The sequence below is a fragment of the Cyprinus carpio genome, chromosome B5 (assembly GCF_018340385.1).
Source record: "Cyprinus carpio isolate SPL01 chromosome B5, ASM1834038v1, whole genome shotgun sequence".
NCBI lineage: Eukaryota > Metazoa > Chordata > Actinopteri > Cypriniformes > Cyprinidae > Cyprinus > Cyprinus carpio.
Genome location: NC_056601.1, coordinates 23,992,511 through 24,014,674, shown reverse-complemented (window position 1 = coordinate 24,014,674; position 22,164 = coordinate 23,992,511). Strand labels below are relative to the sequence as shown.

General features: G+C 37.4%; 2 protein-coding genes across 2 annotated transcripts; one reads left to right on the top strand and one right to left on the bottom strand.

Moving 5' to 3' along the window:
- Nucleotides 1-744: 744 nt before the first annotated feature.
- slc25a46 (solute carrier family 25 member 46) lies at nucleotides 745-13,777 on the bottom strand. Its single transcript, XM_042724995.1, has 8 exons — nucleotides 13,309-13,777; nucleotides 9,076-9,118; nucleotides 8,905-8,962; nucleotides 6,739-6,816; nucleotides 5,559-5,659; nucleotides 5,277-5,333; nucleotides 4,224-4,249; nucleotides 745-1,384 (listed from the first exon to the last, which is right to left on the bottom strand). Exons 1-8 carry the CDS (start codon nucleotides 13,559-13,561, stop codon nucleotides 765-767), a joined length of 1,236 nt encoding a protein of 411 aa, XP_042580929.1. The 5' UTR covers nucleotides 13,562-13,777; the 3' UTR covers nucleotides 745-764.
- A 952-nt stretch (nucleotides 13,778-14,729) lies between these two features.
- Nucleotides 14,730-20,941, top strand: tmem150ab (transmembrane protein 150Ab). The gene is made up of 8 exons (XM_019110130.2): nucleotides 14,730-14,880; nucleotides 15,783-16,032; nucleotides 16,182-16,229; nucleotides 16,987-17,073; nucleotides 17,207-17,274; nucleotides 17,410-17,537; nucleotides 17,629-17,806; nucleotides 20,060-20,941. Exons 2-8 carry the CDS (start codon nucleotides 15,968-15,970, stop codon nucleotides 20,368-20,370), a joined length of 885 nt encoding a protein of 294 aa, XP_018965675.2. The 5' UTR covers nucleotides 14,730-14,880; nucleotides 15,783-15,967; the 3' UTR covers nucleotides 20,371-20,941.
- The last annotated feature ends 1,223 nt before the right edge of the window (nucleotides 20,942-22,164 follow it).

Below are 22,164 nucleotides of genomic sequence, written 5' to 3'. Positions count from 1 at the left end.
ATTATTATAGTCCAGTTTTAAGTGCATAGTCTGCAATATTTAGCCTTTTATGTTTTTTTTATTTTTTTTAACACGTAACATGCTACGGGAATGCATGACAAAGGAAGTTTATAATAATAAAGATTTTAGATATTTATTTTATGATAATAACACTAATAAATTACAACTTAATCATTTACTCACCCAGGAACCAGATTAGATCTACACATGCATTTTTGTGTACATAATGGCTTACAATTCAAAGAACTGAATTTTTAATCTCTTATATCATGTTAAGCCTGACAAATAGAAACATTTTTCACTGTTTGAAACACTGGCACAAGTTTCACTAAGGTGCAAATAATAATTTAACGACAATTTCTTTAAGAACTTGGCACAATGTAGCCTAATAAACATCACATTCACACACTACATTATGAAACTTAGTGGCCATTGATGAAATGGAGAAAACAGTACAGGAATAAAATTACAAAGGCCATGTTTTGGCGCTGATGGCTAGTTGGGGGTCACCATAATAATAATTGAAATCCAGTGCTAATGTGAAAGCATATTGACCATTTTGCATAAATGTGTCATGCAATCAACAAGACAACCAGTGCGCTTTATGAAACAAGTAGACTGACAAATCACAGGAAGAGGTAAAGAGAACCTCAAATGTCTGCAATAATCAATTCATATTAGGACACATTTTTGGAATGTATTAATATTAGGAAAAAGGATTTTATTGAATTAGGAGGAGATGTGTGTTTTCTGAATCATTTTATTTAAGTGTTTCGCAGCAGCGTTGAGTAGATCATCTTGGTGAACTGCAGAACTGCGGCGTGAAGTGAGTACTGCACCACGATGGAGCCGAAGCCCTTGTAGAAGCCCATGGTGCCCTCCTCACGCCGAATAGCATTAATACAGTCTCTCATTCCTTCATATTGAGTGTTAATGGGCAAAACTTCGAAACCCAGGTCAGTGTTGTCGATGATAGTGCGTGTTCCCTGGATATGCAGCCTGTGCAACACCGTTTCCAAAGGAAACAGCAGCACATCTGCGCACAGGCTGGCAGCAAAGCTGGCCATGAGCTCAGGGAAGTATGCATCCAGCATAGACTGGACCGCGTCCGTTTGCGAGTCAGGGGACGAGTGCTTTGGTGAGCCGGTGTTCCGTCGCCGCAGCAGGTAAAGAACCAGCCGCTGCACGCTGGAACTGATAACATAGTGTAGGAGGCCGTGGAGGACGGTGGGGAACAGCAGGTTCCAGAGTGGAAGGAGACGCTTGCTGTGGGGCACTCCCATTCCTATTACACGCCCAATACCCTCTTTCACACAGTCCAGGATGCCAGGGTTGTCTCGGATTATTTCACTCTGGTGAGAGAACATGAAGACAAAGCAGAAAAGTTGGGCTAGGCGATATAACAACAACAATAAAAAAACATCTCAGTATTTTACAGTCATGGCCAAAAGTTTTGGCAGTGACATAAATTTTGTGTTTTGCAAAGTTTGCTGTTCATTTACATTGTTTCTAGATTATTGTGTAGAGTGATCAGATGCATTTTAAATAATTGCTTAAAGCTTCATTGACCAAAAAATGAACTTTTCACAAAAAAGTGTCCCTGTTTTTTGATCCTGACACAAAATGACCAGTATACATTAATTGACCAATCATATCAGCAGCACATGTGAAAGTGTGAATGAGTACTAGTCAGGTTAATCACTATCATACTAATTAGATTGTAAGAGCAGACTGATTGCTATAAAAGGAGAGAAGCAGCACTTCCAATCATTGTGTTCTTGTTAGCAATGGTTACCTCCAAAGGAACATGTGCAGCCATCATCGCTTTGCATCAAAATTGCCTCACATGCAAGGAAATTGCTATGAAGAATATTGCACCTGAAAGAACCATTTACTGGATCATCAAGAACTTCAAGTAAAGAGGTTTGACTGCAGTGAAGAAGTCTTCAGGACATCCCAGAGTGTCCAGCAAGCACCAGGACCGTCTCCTCCTGAGGAGTCAGCTGGAATCGTGTCTCCACCAGAGCAGAGCTTGCTCAGGAATGTCAGCAGGTTGGTGTGAGAGCATCTGCACGCACAGTGAGGACAAGACTTTTGGACAATGGCCTGGTGTCAAGAAGGGCAACAAAGAAGCCACTTCTTTCCAAGAAGAACGTCAAGGACAGACTGAAATTCTGCAGGAAGTACAAGGATTAGACAGCAGAAGACTGGTGCAAAGTTATTTTCTTTGATGAAGCCCGCTTCCGACTGTTTGGGACATCTGGAAAATCAATTGTTTGGAGAAGAAAAGGTGAACACTACCATGAGTCCTGGGACGTGCCAACAGTGAAGCATCCTGAGACCATCCATGTGTGGGGGTGCTTTTCAACCAAAGGAGTGTACTCTCTCATAATTCTGCCCAAAAACACTACCATGAATAAAGAATGGTATCAAAACGTCCTGCAAGAGTGACTTCTTCAAACGATCCATGAGCAATTTGGTGATGATCTCTGCATTTTCCAGCATGATGGAGCACCATGTCACAAAGCAAGAGTGATAAAGAAGTGGCTCGAAGATCATTACATTGCAATTTTGGATCTGTGGCCATGCAACTCCCCGGATCTCAATAATGAAATGTGTTTATGAGGTTTAATGTTAAAAAAACATTATTTTCCACATACTGTACATTATTGTTTCTCCTCTATGCCCCACCTTCTGAAAATGTCGATTTTTACAAGGCTCATCTCTCTAAAAATGAGGTGTGCTGTGATTGGCCAGCTGTCCAGTGCGTTGTGGTTGGCCGAATGCCTCAAGCGTGTGACGGAAATGTTACGCCTCTTAACATATTGTGATGCCTTGTCCGGCCGGAGTGAGCGGAGGCTGGAGGCCTAGAGTGAGCCGCGGTCTAGAGTGAGCCACGGTTGGCTTGAGTGAGCAGAGGCAGACGGCTTGAGAACGGAGCGGCAGGCGGATTCTACGAAGGAGCGTACCCTTTACTTACGGCAACCACATGTGACAACCCCAGGCTGGACTCCACTTCATCCACGGTGAAAGCCAATTTGGCGATCCACAGTGCAAAGTTGATGTATTTCCTCAGCAACCAGCACGGATCAGCTACAGGCATGACGAAGCGGATATCTTTCTCTTTTGGAAGGCCAAACAAATAGTTTCGCTTTCACAGTGAAACACACAGCGTGTATACGACATGGCAGCGGCGGCAAAAACAGTACTACAACGAGAATAAAAGGTACGCCTTCTTTCTTTGCGTGAACATATGGGCGGTGTTATGCAAATCTTCCCACATGGTGACGAGATGTGGGGGCGTGTTAGAATGAGCCGTTTCAGGGGAGTGTGGACGAGTCTCAACTTTTATAAAGAATATCTCTTTGGATTTGAGGCTTTAGTATTTGCAACTTTACAGATCTTCTTTATTCACCATGAACTTGTAACACTCCAAAGAGAAAGGAAAATTTGAAATCACATCATATGACCCCTTTAAAACTTATGATAAGCGTATCATTAAAAACATAAAAACATAAAAAGTTGAATCTAAGAAAACGAAACACAGTTTTAAGTAAATTATTAATTATGTAACTATTTACACTTCTGTTCAAATGGTTTAGGGTCAGTAGGATTTTTATTTTTAAAAGAAACAAATATTAAGCAAGAATGCATTATATTTTTTTATATCAAAATTATGTATTTCTATTTCAAATAAACACTTTTTTTCTGCTGTACTCTCTGTATTAATTCAACTTTCTATTAAACAATATTGAAAAAATGTCACTGTTTCTACAAAAATATTAAGCAGCACAAGGATCATGTGACATTGAAAACTGGAGTAAAGGCTTCTGATAATTCAGCTCTGCCATAACAGGAATACATTACATTATTATTAGGTTGTAATAATATTTCACAACATTTCTGTATTTACTGTATTTAACAAATAAATGCATTCTTTGTTTTTAAAAAATCTTATTGACCCCATACTTTGGAATGGTGTTGATTTTACTAAATTATCTACACAATCCAATGATTGCCGGCCCTAAAATCATGCTTGTCTTGTACAAATATATCACAAGATCTCCTTGACTAAAAATACATCAGTATTTATAGACAACTACCAAAATTAACTTGATTTTAAATTTTACAGTCTCCTCTTCTTATACTTTCATATAAATGGTTTGTAATGTTCACAATAGTACAATTCCTACAGCAAATCCCAAACAGCTAAAGTCAAAACGAAGGCAAAATCAATATCATTATCAGACTTTCCAACTGCAAGCAAATGTAAGTCCTCAGATTTTCCAATAATCATCAAATGTAAAGCTACAAATTGGAGAGTTAGTTTTTAAAGCTACAAATTGGAGAGTTCGTTACCCAAAACTGAATTGTTCATTTACCACAAGATCTAATCAAACTGCATTTCCTAAAGCATTGAGTCTAATCATCGTGCCTGACTAAGATGTTGTGTCATAGTAAAGTCTTTATTCATTGTTGGAAAAATATTTGGAATGTTTAATTTTTTAAATGTATTATTTAAATGGTTATTAATTGCTAAAAATCATGTTTATAATCAAATTGTTTTCCAGTAAAATATTTAAACATCCTTAAAACAAGACATATAACTGTGAGAAGCAAAACTGCAAAACATATTTCCACAGAATATATCTTGAATATAAGTGTATTTTGTCTTGTTCTACTAGCAGATATTTTCACTTGTTTTAAGCATAAAATTCACTGAATGTATTCTTTTATTCCTCATTTTTATTTCTGTACACAAAGGCCAAGAATGTGAAAAAGATTCTGTAATGTTTAAGGGGGAAAAAACACAATACAAGCCAAAACTATTGTTTAAAAAAAAAAAAAAAAAAGGAGTATAAAAATCCCTTACAAAGGCAGTGTATATGATGATTGGTGTTTTTTTGGGAATTGCGAAAAAATATGTGAAAGTGGGAGTGTATAAAATTATTTCACAAGATCACACGACTGCACAAAAAGAGATAAGGAGAAGATAGATAATTTAAATGTCAAGCCTATGGAATTCCCTCTCCGTATTCTTTGTGGGACTTTGCTGTATTAACAACGACCTGTATATTAAGCTTAGTCAGAAGCTTATTCAAACAGATCCCAGATATGGAAGAGCAAGGTAAAATTATGACTCATAAAAGAATCAAGAGATAAACAACTTGCAGCTTATAGCATTTTCTAAACATTACCAAAAATTTAAGTCAATTTATGGTACTTCTCTACAAGAAAAACACTGTTAACTAAATTAGGCAAATGTCTTAACTTACCCTTTGAGTACTAAGTGTCCCACAACTTGTTTAGGGTTCCACTTGTGTGATAACTCCCTGTGAATATTCATGACAATGTTAGACAGACATAATTTACTTCAATAATGGCAAATAATGCAAACTGCATGCTGCCATCATTTATTAAAATTATAGATATAAATATAGAAGTAATTCCTCCTCTGTGTATTATAAGGCTGTAAATCAAAGTGATTCATCTTCAAAGAAGGCCTTTTTAAAGAACACTTATCGAAGATTGCTTACATTACATTTTTTTTTTTTTACCTTGGTAAAGGTGTACATTCGCTAATGATGCCCTCTGTTCCCAGCGTGACCCCCTGTACCACAAAAGTGCTGCCCATTCCTTTCCATAAAGCCTTTGGACCCTGTTTGTGTGTGTGTGTGTGTGTGTGTGTGTGTGTGTGAGAGAGAGAGAGAGAGAGAGCGAGAGAGGGAGAGAGGAAGAGAGAGAGATGCTTTAATGGACAAGTGACAAGCAAATATCAAATACAGTACATGTATTAAACTAATTATGTTTTTGAACTAGGGTGGATTAGGGTGATTTGAATGGGACTTTGATTCTATATTCAATATATTTTAGTCAATCAGATCACAAGTGGTCAGGTGAGACATGTCCATTTACATCTGGGTAACATGAATTTCAATAGCATCTCCAACGATCTGTGAACAAATTTTGAGAAGAGGGTCCGCATACAGTCTCAAAATCAATAATACATCTCTGATTTTATTTGTATTTTTTTCACTTAATTATACAGGTTAGGGCACACATTCAAATAACTGCATGTTTGAAAAAGTGAAAAAACTCAACTCAAGTTAACTCATAATTATGTTACATAATATTCTTAGTCCTTCCTTCCTGTGATAGGGAGGCCCAAAGAGAAGCCACAAGATTTCTTGAATTAATTGTTAGATACAGTCAACCAGAAAGCCAATATTATTCAGAATGATGTTATGCATAAAACAAAACTTTTAATTATATACAAGTCCAATTTTTATTTTGAAATGTCCATGTTGTATTACATCCAGCTGTTCAAAAAACATGATAGCTAAAATATGCACTCTTACAACCATCTTTAACATATTACAATATAAACACCAAAACCAAAGTAAACACATAGTCAATTTATCAACAGTAGATCAGCGAATCTGTAGAATGTACAAAAGCACTGCATTTTGATTTTGAATGTACAGTGTTTACGTTAAATCAAATTATAGTTTTTTAAAGTTTAATAATTACATTAGGCTGTATCAAGATACCTGTTCTTAACTGTTCTAACTTGATCATCTTTGGAACAAGTTAAACTAACCATTTAAACTGAAATGGACAAGTGTAGAGGTCCTAGCACTGACCCTTAAGGTACCCCATGGCCCTGCATTTGAACTGTTTTTTTAAAAGATGTAACTTCTGAGCAGCAGCAAAGCAAAAATGTCTGACATGTAATACCTGAGTTTTGGTGACATTGTACATCACGCTGATAGCAGTCAGTGGGGACAAGTGATAACACCTGGCATGGTAATTCACCTGAAACACACAGTTAATTTTAAATTATCCATCATTTTTCAACACTATGCAATGCAAAAGTAGTATGTTTCAGCAGCACATAAGTATTTATGATATGCAGTGGTGTAAAAAATTGTTGGCCCCCTTCCTGATTTCTTATTTTTTTGCATGTTTGTCACACTTTAATGTTTCAGACCATCAAACACATGTAAATTATTAGTAAAAGATAACACAAGTGAACACAACATGCAGTTTTTAAATGAAGGTTTTTATTATTAAGGGAAAACGAAATCCAAAACTACATGGACCTCTGTGAAAAAGTGTTTGCCCCCTAAACCTAATAACTGGTTGGGCCACCCTTAGCAGCAACAACTGCAATCAAGCGTTTGCGATAACTGGCAATGAGTCTGTTACAGTGCTGTGGAGGAATTTTGGTCCACTCATCTATGCAGAATTGTTGTAATTCAGCCACATTGGAGGGTAGGGGTGCACCGATCAAGATCGGCCGATCGTTAATGCGCATCTCGTCACTAAAGCCGGTTATCTTATCAGCGGTTAATTCCATCAGGTGCGTGATTTCACATAGAGCAGCTGATACTACACAGAGCCGTTGTTAACTGACAAGCTGCGCAAATAAATGCTGTTAATGAACGTGGATTTGCGCAGCTTGTCAGTTAAAAACGGCTCCGTGTAGTAACAGCTGCTCTATGTGAAATCACGCACCTGATGGAATTAACCGCTGATTAGATAACCTGCTTTACTGATGAGATGCACATTAACAATCGGCCGATCTTGATCGGTGCACCCCTACTGGAGGGTTTTCGAGCATGAACCTTTTTAAGGTCATGCCACAGCATCTCAATAGGATTCAGGTCAGGACTTTGACTAGGCGACTCCAAAGTCTTCATTTAGTTTTTCTTCAGCCATTCAGAGGTGGACTTGCTAGTGTGTTTTGGATCATTGTCCTGCTGCAGAACCCAAGTTCGCTTCAGCTTGAGGTCACGAACAGATGGCCGGACATTCTCCTTCACGATTTTTTGGTAAACAGCAGAATTTATGGTTCCATTTATCACAGCAAGTCTTCCAGGTCCTGAAGCAGCAAAACAGCCCCAGACCATCACACTTCCACCACCATATTTTACTGTTGGTATGATGTTCTTTTTCTGAAATGCGGTGTTAGTTTTTTGCCCGACGTAATGGGACACAAACCTTCCAAAAAGTTTAACTTATCTCGTCAGTCCACAGAGTATTTTCCCAAAAGTCTTGGGGATCATCAAGATGTTTTCTGGCAAAACTGAGACGAGCCTTTGTTCTTTTTGCTCCGTAGCGGTTTTAGTCTTGGAATTTCTGCCCAGTCTCTTTCTTATGGTGGAGATATGAACACTGACCTTAACTGAGGCAAGTGAGGCCTGCTGTTCTTTGGATGTTGTTGTGGGGTCTTTTGTGACCTCTTGGATGAGTAGTTGCTGTGCTTTTGGGGTAATTTTGGTCAGCCGGCCACTCCTGGAAAGGTTCTCCACTGTTCCATGTTTTTGCCATTTGTGAATAATAGCTCTCACTGTGGTTTGCTGGAGTCCTAAAGCTTTAGAAATGGCTTTATAACCTTTTCCAGACTGATAGATCTCAATTACTTTCTTTCTCATTTGTTTCTGAATTACTTTGGATCTCAGCATGATGTCTAGCTTTTGAGGATCTTTTAGTCTACTTCACTTTGTCAGGCAGGTCCTATTTAAGAGATTTCTTGATTGTGAACAGGTGTGTCAGTAATCAGACCTGGGTGTGGCTAGAGAAATTGAACTCAGGTGTGATAAACCACAGTTTTAACGGGGGGCAAACACTTCTTCGCACAGGGCCATGTAGTTTTGGATTTTGTTTTCCCTTAATAATAAAAACATTCATTTAAAAAATGCATGTTGTGTTTACTTGTGTTATCTTTGACTAATATTTAAATTTGTTTGATGATCTGAAACATTAAAGTGTGACAAACATGCAAAAAAAATAAGAAATTAGGAAGGGGGGCAACACTTTTTCACACCACTGTAAGCATCTAAAAGTTTATGACAGACATGGAGCTTGTAGGATTTATGTACTCAGTGGTGTTCTACCTACCTGACACTGACGTCGAAACACAATGCAGGGATGTGCCAGGACATTTTCTGTGAAGAGGCTAATTCAAACCATACAAAAATGATTGAGTTTACCAACATTATTTTGCACTTTAATACAATTGTACTTTCAATAGAACTTTACTTTAAGCAGTAATTACTGGGGTTTTATTACCTTGCGAGACCTATCCCAAACCCAGCAAATCTGTTCAGCTGTTCTGAAAGACAGAATCAAGGGGAGTCATTTGTTGTGGTGTTGTGTATGTAAGTTTTATTTTGAGGTTGGCTGTATTTTTTTTGTATTTACTTTCAGTTTTGAATATAGAAATATTTAATAACTGAAATGATATGTTAAAATAAAACTTAAACCGCCAGCAGGTGGCGGCAAGTCACTGATTTTATCATTGAATCATTCATTCCATTGATTCGTTTGAGTGGCTGATTCATTCAGGAATGAAGCAAGTGACAGTCCCTGCATCCCAATGTGCACACTATCCACCCTATCTGTCCTAAACAGTATTGAAAATTACTTATATCACATAGAATTTAGGATGGATAGTATACACATTGGGACGCAGGCAGTCTTTATGAATGGGTATTCATGAATCACTGACTCACTAGATTAGTTTAAAAACGCACTTTTATTAATTTATGAAACACCACTGTCTTTGAATTTAGATGCACAGCAGCTCAGCTATGACTTTGTTTGAAACTATTTTCATTGATGAAATGGAGCAAAATCAGGCAGTAGTGTTATAGCCAGACAACGTCACTTAATATTAACTTCTTGTTTACTGACCTGTTGTATTAAATTAACATCACATTTGCACACTCCCATAATAATTATTAAAAGCTGTCACTCTCCTTAGTTTATCGTGATCTGTGGGAGCACAGAAAATGTTCTATAAGAGAGCGTGCGAGTGAGTTCGCTTTCACTTTAAATAAGCAAGACTCAAGCACGTGCAAATGATACATTCCATTATCTGGCATCGCGTTATGAGCGTGGAATTTACCTGCGGGAATGAGTATGTGTATATATATTAGAGCCCAACCGATATATCGGCCGGCCGATATTATCGGCCGATATGAGCTAATTGCATTTAAATCGGCATCGGCGTTTATAACGGCCGATGAAACATGAGAAACAGAGTCTCATGCTTCACTCATGTTATGAGTGTTGCATAGTTTGCCCACCAGAGGGAGCTCTGCAACTCCCCAGTTGACAGCGCCAGAAATCCACTACAGAAGAAAGCTATCAGCCGAGCCACGGAGATGTACTCTTTTGACGGTGAGTCTGGCGTTCGTCATGTGAAATGATTGTAGATTTAGTTCATACACTGTATATAAAAACAGTGTGGTAGTTCTAGCTAACGGTCCTATCGTTATCACTACTAAATATTCTGTAACATCACTTACAGCTGCTAATGCATTGCTATATTAGATTAGCCACAAAGCTAATACCATGTTTATCAGTGGAAGAGCGCGAACGTTAATAAGAGGTCAAACTATAACGTTAGCGTTTAACTTATTTTAAATATATCTGCAGTGTTTCCCACATAATGACCGCGTAACTGTGGCAGGGGGGCGCGTGTAGTCAATGACTAGAAGTTATGTACAGCGTGCCTCGAAAAAACAACTGTTACGTTATTCTAACGCTAACATAGCTTCCTGTTTAGCAGGCCCCTTAAATGCTTGCTATTAACTTGTTTGAAGGTGGTTCTTCTAAAAATTGACAGCGGTGTGTTCATGACACTAACGTTAACCATTCAACTTCGAATTGATTCTGTAATCTTCCGGTAACAGTAGGCTAACTTTACGTTCGCCGGCGCATGACGATGTTTTGATTCAGACTGCACAAAGAGAAGAGGAGAAGATATACGGGTCCGTTGTGAATGTGTCTGTGAGAGCAAATATAGTGTAGTTACAGTAACTACAGTAGGTGCGTCAGAAATGATTAAACCAGAGGGGACATGTAAATAAATGTGAGCTGAACAAGCGCTTTTTTTCTTCTTTTTTACAGATTGTTTCAAAGCAGCTTTACAGACATAACAGGAAAATGTTGTAATAATATAGTTAAATATAAGTAGGTAATAGGTAATACCTATTGCTTGACAAATAAAAAAAAAAAAAATATATATATATACTGTATATATTTATATATATATATATATATATATATATATATATATATATATATTTCTCTATATTTCTAATTTTTGCCTATGTAGGAGATCCCTGTTTATTATTATTATAATTCTAATGATGACATGAGTAATGATACATGGTGATATTATTAATACACATGCTTATTCTTTCTCTGTCTCTCTTTCTGCCCTACAGATGGCTGAAAAAGGTGAACGCTGTAGCAGCAAAGTGTGGGACTACTTCTGCAAAGATTCCTCTAATGCAGTGTTCTTTTGATCATTAAAAAATATATACTTTTGATGTGCAATTGTTTAGTCATTGAGACTGTAATCTAAGGCTTTTTTTAAACATAATCCCTTCTGGAAAATGGTTTATACAGCCCACATACATAGAACAGGCAGATATTTTGCTATTGAATGTTGTGTAAGTGCAGTTTATAGGAAATGGGTCTAATATCCAGTTTATTTTCAAAATCAAAATATCGGCTTATAAATCGGCTATTTTCGAGTTAATATCGGCATCGGCCCCCAAAAATCCATATCGGTCGGGCTCTTATATATATATATATATATATATGGGAGCGGGGGAGTGCCGCCACAAATAGTAAGGTTGTCGGTCACGTGACACGCGAGAGTAAAGAGGTGTTCGACTGGACTTGAAGATCGATCGGTATATGACAAAGAACGGTGAGACCACTATGACCACTAGATGGCCACAGCTTTAACCGTTTTAAAAAGCTTCGAGTAATGAACCTTTTTCTGATACAATTGTGTTGAAAGCTTCACTGGTTCAGAACGCTTCACTTCGCCATCATTATACCCAGGGGCGTGTCTACGTGGTGGCCAGGGGTGGCACCGGCCCCCCCTGAAATTTGGCTGGCCACCCCAGGTGCCAGCCTTCTTTAGTTATTTATTTTATTAATAGCCTACTTATTTTAGTTAGGTGCTTAACTTATAAATATGCATTTATTCAATTGTTTTATTAAGTGCATTTGTATTTAGTTGTTTTGTATATAGTTTTGCAATAAAAGCGTATTAACCAGGTTCCAGAAATAATCACTGAGGGTGCTTCTAAAATTAGTGAGGGTGCTCTAGTCTTAATGCCCATTTTCACATCCCGTCTATTGCTTTGGTCATCATTGTGTCAATCACTGCTATTTCGAGAGTGAATCCCACATAAATATGCAGATGTCATTCACGAAACTTTGCAACGTGTGTGTGGCTGAAAAACAAAGTTCTACATTTTAAATGGATTATAGAATAGAAAGATTGCAAAAGTGCTCTTTACCACTAAAAAAGCTGTCACTCTTTGTTTAGTGAGTGTATACACGATGTATTTTAACATACATCGTGCCGCAAACCATAACCCCCTTCCCATTTGACCAATGACATTCGAGGCTCCATACGTCACGATGAAACACCTGAAGCGAGGTGACTGATTTGAATCTTTGGCGCTGCTTCGTTCATTATGTGGAGACGCAAAATTCTTGGTGTTCCCTTTCTGCTTCATAGTAACACGTTCAAGTGTGGACAGTGATTCTCAGAATGAAGACACAGCTGCTATGAGTGTTGCTTTTGTGTTGAAACTGGAATCAACAAGATGTGTGAATAATTTGAAAGTGGCTGCTATAACTGCAGCTGACCACTAGATGTCACTGGTAGGGTCTGTCTTTGAGGCTTTGAAGCTTTATTGGTACAATTAGGAAAAAGCCTCAAAAGCTTCACAAGGCTTCATCTGCCCATCTCTAGTGAAGTGCCAAACTAAACAATAATACCAATATCAGGTATGATAAATATAAAATACCAACCGTTATACTGTACATAAAGTCGTTGGTAATGCCTTGGTGTTTTAGTTGGATGTCATGCTACTTGTCTTTAAAATCTGACAAATTTCCATGGAAAACATGTTGTTATAGTTCATGATTCCAATAAATCGACCACATTTTACTCCCAAAATTTACAAACGTTTTACGAACCAGTTCAACTGAATCGCTAAAATGATTCACAAGAGAGATTCTTTATTCGATTATTTTATAGAATATCATCATCAGCAGAAGAAGGGCAAAGGAGCGTTTGTGACAACACACTCTTTTAGCTCATATTTACTGTAAGCAAGACTGTAGGGGCGGGTCATGTCCAATATAAAGCTCGTGACAGGAAATATCAGCGTGACATACTGCTGCTTGTGGTTATTCGTGTAATGCTCCCTTCATTATTAACATCTCAATTCATGCATACTTATCATAAACTGTACTCATTGTTACCGGACGGTGGAGCCGCTGATTGGGCTTCTTCTGCTGTTTCAGGTGGGGCAGGTGCCGTCTCGAATTGGGGTGTGCGATCGCCAAAATGCAGGTTTCTGCTGCCAGGTATATCTGGAGGCGTGGTGACCCAGTGCTGAAGGTCAGATCCGGATGAATTATTGAATGACCTGCCCGAATAGCCCCCGCTGAATGACGGATCCTCTCTGCCCCTGTAACCCAAACCATCGAAGCTGTCAGGCCGACGAGAAGTCATGCTGGGAATCGCTTGGGAAACTACACTGAAATGACAAATTATCTCAGTCTGACTTCCTACGATTTATGACCTACGTGATGTGATACGATTTCATTGAAAACTTCAACAATCGAAAAATGCGAGAATTAATTTCTCAGACCGAGGCTGCTAGCAAGGAGGATAGTGCTTTAGCAAAACAACCCAGCACCGCCTGAGTGACTTTTGTCGGGTGACAGTTTACTTCCGGTTTGAATGAGGCCTTATGGGTTATGTAGTTTATTACATTTACGAACGAATAGCAAACAGTGCAACTTCCTGAATTCACAGGAAACAGTTTACTTTGGGGCCTATATGTGACCCTGGACCACAAAACCAGTCTTAAGTATCACGGATATATTTGTAGCAAAAGCCAAAAATACATTGTATGGGCCAAAATTACCGATTTTTCTTTTATACCAAAAATCATTAGGATTTTAAGTAAAGCTTATGTTCCATGATGATATTTTGTAAATTTCCCACCGTAAATATATCAAAACTTAAATTTTGATTAGTAATATGCATGGCTAAGAACTTCATTTTGACAACTTTGATTTTGTCAATAATAATATTATTTATTTATTTATTTATTTATTTGCACCCTCAGATTCCAGATATTCAAATAATTGTATCTCAGCCAAATATTGTCCTATCCTAACATACCATACATCAATGGAAAGCTTACTCCACCTTTCAGATGTCGTATAAATCTCAGTTTAAAAAAATTCACCCTTATTACTGGTTTTGTGGTCCAGGATCACACATCGTGTTCACCATGTGTTCTACCATGGTGATGTAAAAGATAAGCCAGAAAAAGTGTATTTTGTATAAAATGACATTCGATATAACAATATACAACGTCTAGGATAAAGATAAATATATAATATCAATATTATTTACAGTACAGTAACAGATAAATACAAATTATAACCTATTTAATAACTAAGAATTACAAAATCCTACAAGTGCTACTGCTACCCTGATAGTACAATGCATTTATGGCCTCTGAGTATGATAAAATAATATAAAGTAATGACCGAATGACAATTACGAGCCTCTAAATTTATTTATGTATTTCTTTGTTTACTGAAATAAATAAACTTCGGACCAAGAGGACATTGTTTTGTAAACTATAGTTAAGAACAAAATGCACAATGTATTTCTTAAAACTCTATAGAAACACCATAATCCATGCAGAAGCAAAGGGAGGTGAGGGCGCCCTCCTCTGTTGATGAATGTGTTTACACCGGTTTGAGATGCACTGCAGCAGAAGCAGCATCCGCTCAGGAGCCGCGGGGCCTGCGGTAAGATAACGCCTTTACATATCAAAACACAATATCTCAATAATGACACGTCAATGTACGGTAATTCAAATGCCGTAGTTAAAACGATGTTGAGTATGTATGTTGATTATTTAGTTTGTTAGGTTATTTTTTAAGTATTAAAAAGTTGTTTACTTGCAGTAGCGTCTGCTGGATAGCTTGCAAGCTACACGATGTTGAGTTTTATGTTTAAAAACAATACCTTTCATTATTATTTATTGTCACTTTGGTGTAATCATTAAGTATCCTGTAGTTACAATTGTAAACATCCGTGTGGTCTTTAAGTGTGTTTGCTGTGACATTGAGGCTGATCTGGGCTAAAGGGGACATTATTATTATTACTACGTGCGGCTGGCAGGTTGTTGATCTGATTTTGTGCTTCATATGACCTTTCATGTCTCCGATTACAAATCTGTCAGCCATCAAGACTGGATCATAATATTGAGTTCAATAGAAATCAGTGTAACTTAAATAAGTACTCACCTCACAACGTAGGGATCATATGATTACATTCTATACCTTTAATATGAGTCAAAAGCACTCATTCATTTATGCCTTTATCCTGTACACACTCAAAGCAAAAGTTTATATGAGATTTACATCGTACGTGTGTACTTGAAGTGAGTTAAGTCCTTTTTTACTAAAATATTTTGTTGATGGCAGTCTTCAGCTTACTACTTCAATGAAATCATGTGAATGACATATTTTCAAGACTAAATAGTAACACAAAATATGATATGTTGGGTGTCATCACTGTTGCATGTTTGTAATTTAACAAATCAAGAGTGTCTCAGTTGTCCCTAACTGTATTTCAGTAATACTGTATCCTTGTGTCTTCGTATCTGAGTAAACATCTATGAACGATGTCTCTGTATTTCCACTAGATATTATTGGTTGCGGGGAATCAGCGAGTCTCCAGATGTAGTCGAAGGAGCATCACCACGTCTCCCCCACTGGTCCACACCCCCCTCCACTGCATGGCTTCGCTTGCTGGTGTCTCACACTGTCTCCATAGCCCCAGTCCTGCACACCCTCATGCTGGGCTCTCAGGCCTCTCACAGACTGAGCAATGACTGCCTGGATTGTTCTGCCTGTCAGCCTGTCCGCTTTCTCCATCACAGGGATATGGATTGTGTAAGTGTTAATGTTAAAAGGATAGTTCAAGCCAGACGTTTTACATTAAATTGAACATAGCCAGTCTCTACTGTTTTTCTTTTACTACAGTATATACAGTCAAGTCATGTACTTTTTAACAAATAACCATAAAATATTTTGTTCACTAGTTACGCCATGGCAGTTATGAACCACCATGTTTGTCCTGTTGAGAACTGGTAAGTTAACCCTATAAAGCCTACTGCATCATATTTGATACACAAATTTCTAGCCTTTAACTTATCAATATAATTGAAACTTGGCTGAGAAATGTGTTGTACACAATCCACTTCATGTCTTCTGTCATCTGATATTTTGTACCATTTTTTAGCAAGTAAATAGCATTTTAAAGTAATTCTAAATATATTCCCTTTTCAGGTAAGGGGACACATGTCTGTTTGCTCTAAAATCTTTACTGATTATTAAATAAAGTACTTAAGAGTAACTTTTACATTGTTAGTAGTATTTCAAGATTAACATTTATTTGACTGAAGCATCTAAGGTTTACTTAATTATCCATATGTTTATTTTTAGAAGAATCATTTTAAAATGTGCATATTAAATATGATACATTAGGGTGTTGAGGATTTGTACACCTCTCAGTCATCAACTGTTTTGCATTGCATTATAAGTTTTACCCTCACAGTAAAAACAACAGGGCTTTGATCATAAAAAATAAGTAGTTAAATATCATTGATTTTACTAAGACATATTATTGGAATTTATTGGGTGACAACTGATATTTAAGTGCATTTTATGTTATGTTTTTTATTTGCAAGCTATCAGAATTTACTTTTTGGCCAGATAAATATCAGCACCTGCACCAAAAAAAAACACTATTATTTTACAAGTCATTCTTTACAGAGTTAAATCCCAAATCCAAAAACCTACATGCTGTTAAGACTGTTCTTTCATGCTTGATTCTTTGTAATGTAGGTCATACAATTTGACATGTACAGAGGAAACGGCTAAGAGGGGATTCCCAAAAACCTGCTGTACTCTTCAAGATATCCCCCTCATCAGGTGAGACTTACTTTGAATTTATCTGGAATATCACAAAATGACCACATTTTGAAGATGTCTCCTTTTAGTATTACTGTTTTGCACCTTCTTGTGAAAAGGTTGCCCAATATCTGATTTTCTGATCTTTTTACAGTAAATGTGGTTGCTATCCACCAGAGAGCTGTCTCTTCAGTTTGATTGGCAATGTTGGGGCTTTTATGGGTAAGAATTACAGTTTAAAATTGAATAAATAACCAAATAAGTTTATATTCAAAATGAACTCCACAAAGAAGTTGTGTGATTTATGTCAATATTAAAATACTTCTTTGTGCGTGTGTGTGTGATGTATTCCTGCAGTGGTTATGGTGTGCATGCTGCGTTATGCTCAAGTGATTGAACACAGCCATCATTGCTGGACCAACACAAGTGCTTTGGTGTCCGGCTGCATTAATGCCCTGGGTTTGGTCATGGTTGGCAACTTTCAGGTGAGAAGGCGAGAATGGACTTTTGTCTTCAGCCCATTATGTAAATCTAAACTAACTTCTATTCCTCTCTCCCCCTCACCCATTTTTTTAGGTCGATCATGCCAAGACGCTTCATTATGTGGGAGCGGGTGTAGCTTTCCCTGCCGGCTTGCTGTTTGTGTGTCTGCAGTGCGTCCTGACGTACCGTATAGCAGAGACAGCGCTGGACTACTGGATGGCTCATGTGCGCGTGGCTCTCTCAGCCGGAGCTCTGGTTTCGCTTTTCCTCAGTATCCTTACTATGAGTGTTACTACACTTTATGTTTGACCTGAAGGAAGACATTGGAAATCAGTCATGATATGATACATGAAAATCAAATTTAGATGGACACATTTGAACATGGCGTGGAAATCTTAAAAACACTTACGCACAGCATTGATTGACTTTTTGCTTTTCAGCAACAGTAGATGATAAAAGATGCAATGTCCAGTAAATAAGCTTAATTACTAGGGTTTTCACAGTACATATATTTCAGTAGTCTGTACCAATGCCAGTGAAATTTCACGAGTCGCAGTACCAGTTTTAATACTACTGTACAGCAAAACTAATGTGAAATTACGCACATTGTATTCTTTAATGTTAATGTAAACAAATCCAATTAAAATAATGGCGTGTGGCCTTTAATTACAGTGTTTTATTTAATTATTCAAGAGATTTTAAAGTGTATATTTTAGTCTATATAAATGGAATAAAATGAACTAAATATGAATTATAAGCAGCAAGTCAAATGACAGTAAATAAACAGTGCTAGAAGTATTTTAGTGTTAGAAGTAATTTTCAAACAGTCCATAAACAATAAAGAAACAAAATAAAACCAATACAACAAAGAAAACATTAAACAGCGTTTGAAGGTTTTTTTATTATTTATTTCAGCAAAACAGTCCACAATTAACAACATATAAACAAAATAAAACCAATACAACAAAGAAAACATTAAACAACGTTTGAAGTTTTTTTTATTATTATTTATTTTAGCAAAACAGTCCACAATTAACAACATATAAACAAAATAAAAACAATACAACAAAGAAAATAAAAAAATTGACAGTGCTTGAAGTTTTTTTTTTTTTTTTAAGTAAAAAGTCTACAAAAAAGAAACAAATAGAACCATTTAAAACAAGAGAACAAAGAAAAGCATTGATTGGCAAGTTTCAAGTATCTAATAGCAGTAGACATTGAGTAAAGTGAGAGAAACGTAAACAGAATACAGAAGTTGCTAAATGTAAAAAAAAAAAAAAAAAAAAAACACAAAAATTATTGGTAACCCACACTCAGAATTTGTGCTCTACATTTATGTCATTCAAGTGCACCTACACAGCAGTGAGTAGTGAACACACACATTCAGTTGTGGGTAATGATGAAGGTGGAAGGAAGTGCTGGTCATTCACTCCCCCGACCTACATTTTCTGCCGGTACTGAGACTCAAACCTGCAACCTTCGGGTTACAAGTCTGACTCTTTAACCACAGCCACAACTGTCCCAATACTACATTAACAGTGCAAATAGATCAATTAATACACTAGATTAATACACTAGATAAATTACAGCAAAAAAGAAAACATTTATAGTACATCACAGTTAACAAAGATCACGGTAAACAATGTTATTCATGCTTAAAGGGATAGTTCACCCAAAAATGAAAATTTGATGTTTATCTGCTTACCCCCAGGGCATCCAAGATGTAGGTGACTTTATTTCTTCAGTAGAACACAATTATGATTTTTAGCTTCAGGCGTTGCAGTCTCTCAGCAGTACAGTGCTTGGCAATGGTCACAGAATCTGTGAGAGAGAAAAAAACATGTACAGAAAAATCCAAATGAAACCCTGCAGCTCGTGACGATACATTGATGTGTAAAGTCACAAAACGATTGGTCAATGCAAGAAACTGAACCGTATTTATATAGTTTTTTACCTCTGATTCATGCAATGTCCTAACTGTTAGAACTCTTGTGAATGCGCTTCACAGCAGCCTGCATCATCTTCTTCTTGTGGCTTTATGGCGGATCGCAGACTTATAAGGGCATTAACGCCACCTATCTCTCGAGTGGACCATTGACACTACTGATTGATATTGTAGATAGAGTGTTAATGGTCTATTTGAGAGATAGGTGGCGGTAATGCACTTATAAAGCCACAAGAAGAAGATGATGCAGGCTGCTGTGATGCGCGTTCACAAGAGTTCTAACAGTTCGGACATTGCGTGAAACAGAGGTAAAACAAAAACGATATAAATACTGTTCAGTTTCTTGCACAGACCGATCGTTTTGTGTCTTTACACATCAATGTATCATCACGAGCCGCAGGGTTTGATTTGGATTTTTCTGTGCATGTTTTTTTTTTCTCTCATAGAAACAAAGTCACCTTTGGATGCATCTTTGATGCCCTGGACAGATAAATGGTAAACAGATAAACATCAAATTTTCATTTTTGGGTGAACTATCGCTTTAAGTTCATTGTGCCAATTCCTTAACATCCTGTTCAGGTGGTATCTTCTTTGTCCATGAAAGTTATGTATTGCAGCATGCCGCAGCCATCTGTGAATGGGTCTTCACTGTCTTGGTCCTGGTGTACTACGGCACCTTCACCTATGAGTTTGGCACTGTCAACAGTGATACCATGATGGCGGCCTTAATGAAGCGCAGTCAACATCATCATCCAGGGTCAGCGGTCATCATGGGGGGTATTGGGAAGGGTGTTGCAATGGGATGCGGTGCCCGCAGTCTAAAGTCACCTGGAGGCAGCAGCACTTCCACACACCTCAACTGTACACCAGAAAGCATCGCCATGCTTTAGGGATTAACTGCTACGATATTCTCTCAGACCTCAGTGCATAGACTCTTCATCTGGCTCACGGATTTGTGAAAAACTGGTACAAGGAATACAGAATTACTTGTGAGGTTACAGTAAGTTTACAGACTTGCTGATTATAATCTAACAGTATTGACCAGTCAGTCATAACTAAGGTATTTTGCGTGATATTTTGCATTCAGGTGTAAGATAAGTCAAAATACAGCCCCAATAACCAGCACAGACAAGTCCTTCACATGATTCATGGGGCCTCTGACAGAAATGTTTTAATTTTACTATGTTAAAACTGCAATAACCCATCTCTAAAGGCACATTCGCACTGACAGAGAGTAAATTGTTTAGTGGATTGTTGGTTGCTAGAAGGATTTCTACATCAGGAGTGCTGCAGGGATGATGTATTATGTAGGCCTGGAAACTCAGAGTTAGCATTTAAACTTCCGGTTTCATCATCCCAAATCAGTGGGTTTTTGGTTAAATGCCTGAAATAAGATACGTGGTGAACACAAGCTCAAGATATTTAATGTTTTATGTTAGAACATAAAATACATCTGTAATATCCCCTTGTGGTGATTTTTTTAAAAAAGGGATAGGTCACACAAAAATGAAAATTCTGTCATTAATTACTCCCCCTCATGTCGTTCCAAACCCGCAAGACCTTCACTCATCTTCGGAACACACATGAAGACATTTTTAATGAAATCTGAGAGCTCTCTGACCCACGTTCTGGTCAATGCGTAAACAATGGTGATGCCAGGGTGATGCAGAGGAGACAAATAAAGTGGTTATTTTTTGTTTTCTTTGCACACAAAAAGTAATGTGGTAGCTTCGTAAAATTACGGTTGAACCACTGATGTCAAATGCATTATTTTAACAATGTCCTTACTATGTTTCTGGGCCTTGATTGTGGTAGTAACCTTGCTGTCTATGGGAGGGTCAGAAAACTCTCGGGATGCATCAAAAATATCTTAATTTGTGGTCTTACAGGTTTGGAACAACATGAGGCTGAGTATTAATGACAGAATTTTCATTTTTCAAGTTACTTGTTTTGAAAAAGGTTGCTAAAAAGTCGCTAAATGGGACTAAAAAGGTTGTCAGGAATGTTAAGCGTCATCCCGCCAAACAGGAAAACTCATCTGCTCACTAGTCCGCTTTTACAGCTTCATTGTGTTTATAATCATTCTCTTGAAAATTATTCTTACTCAAACTTTCAGGGATTTTTTTTTTTTAAATAAAACTGAAATTGATTTTTCTTCTGATTGCAGTAGGCTTAGAAAAGCCACTGAAAAAATCCTATTGGGTTTTTGTTGAGGAAACCAGGGTGGTGATTATTTTGTTGGTTTTTTATGAAGGTAATTAGTGTGTTCATTTCTCTATTTGTAGTCGGTGCATTGTATTTCCACTCAGTTACATATAGTTATAAAACAACAAATGTGATTTGTTGCAACACTCTGTCACTCATGTTTCCCTAAATCACCAACTCCCATTGAAAATCAGTGACTTTGCTCACTTTGTCAGTGTGAATCTCTTACAGAACTGCTAGCAATACCAAGACACTCGTCTAGTCAAGAAGATAATTGGCTAACCCATCCAACCTTTCGTAACCCGTTTAATCTGTAGAAACTGTGATTACACAACATGTCAAGAGCCATTACTGTAGCAATGAGGATGTTATGTCAGCTGCACCAGCCATTGCTGCCAATAGTTGGGTTGCAGTGAGGCTGAGGTTTAGTCACTTTATTTTAGTCAGATAGCGATACTTTTTATTCATACCTGAGTTGC

Bases quoted from the DNA above. Each gene is read 5' to 3' on its own strand.
- slc25a46 (XM_042724995.1), bottom strand. From the start codon at position 13,561: ATGACTTCTCGTCGGCCTGACAGCTTCGATGGTTTGGGTTACAGGGGC. The intron at 6,817-8,904 runs GTAGGTAGAACA...TGTGTGTTTCAG, and splicing joins TGTTTCGACGTCAGTGTCAG to GTGAATTACCATGCCAGGTG. The intron at 5,334-5,558 runs GTAAAAAAAAAA...GAATATTCACAG, and splicing joins GAATGTACACCTTTACCAAG to GGAGTTATCACACAAGTGGA.
- tmem150ab (XM_019110130.2), top strand. From the start codon at position 15,968: ATGACTGCCTGGATTGTTCTGCCTGTCAGCCTGTCCGCTTTCTCCATC. The intron at 17,074-17,206 runs GTGAGACTTACT...ATCTTTTTACAG, and splicing joins CAAGATATCCCCCTCATCAG to TAAATGTGGTTGCTATCCAC. The intron at 17,538-17,628 runs GTGAGAAGGCGA...CCATTTTTTTAG, and splicing joins TCATGGTTGGCAACTTTCAG to GTCGATCATGCCAAGACGCT.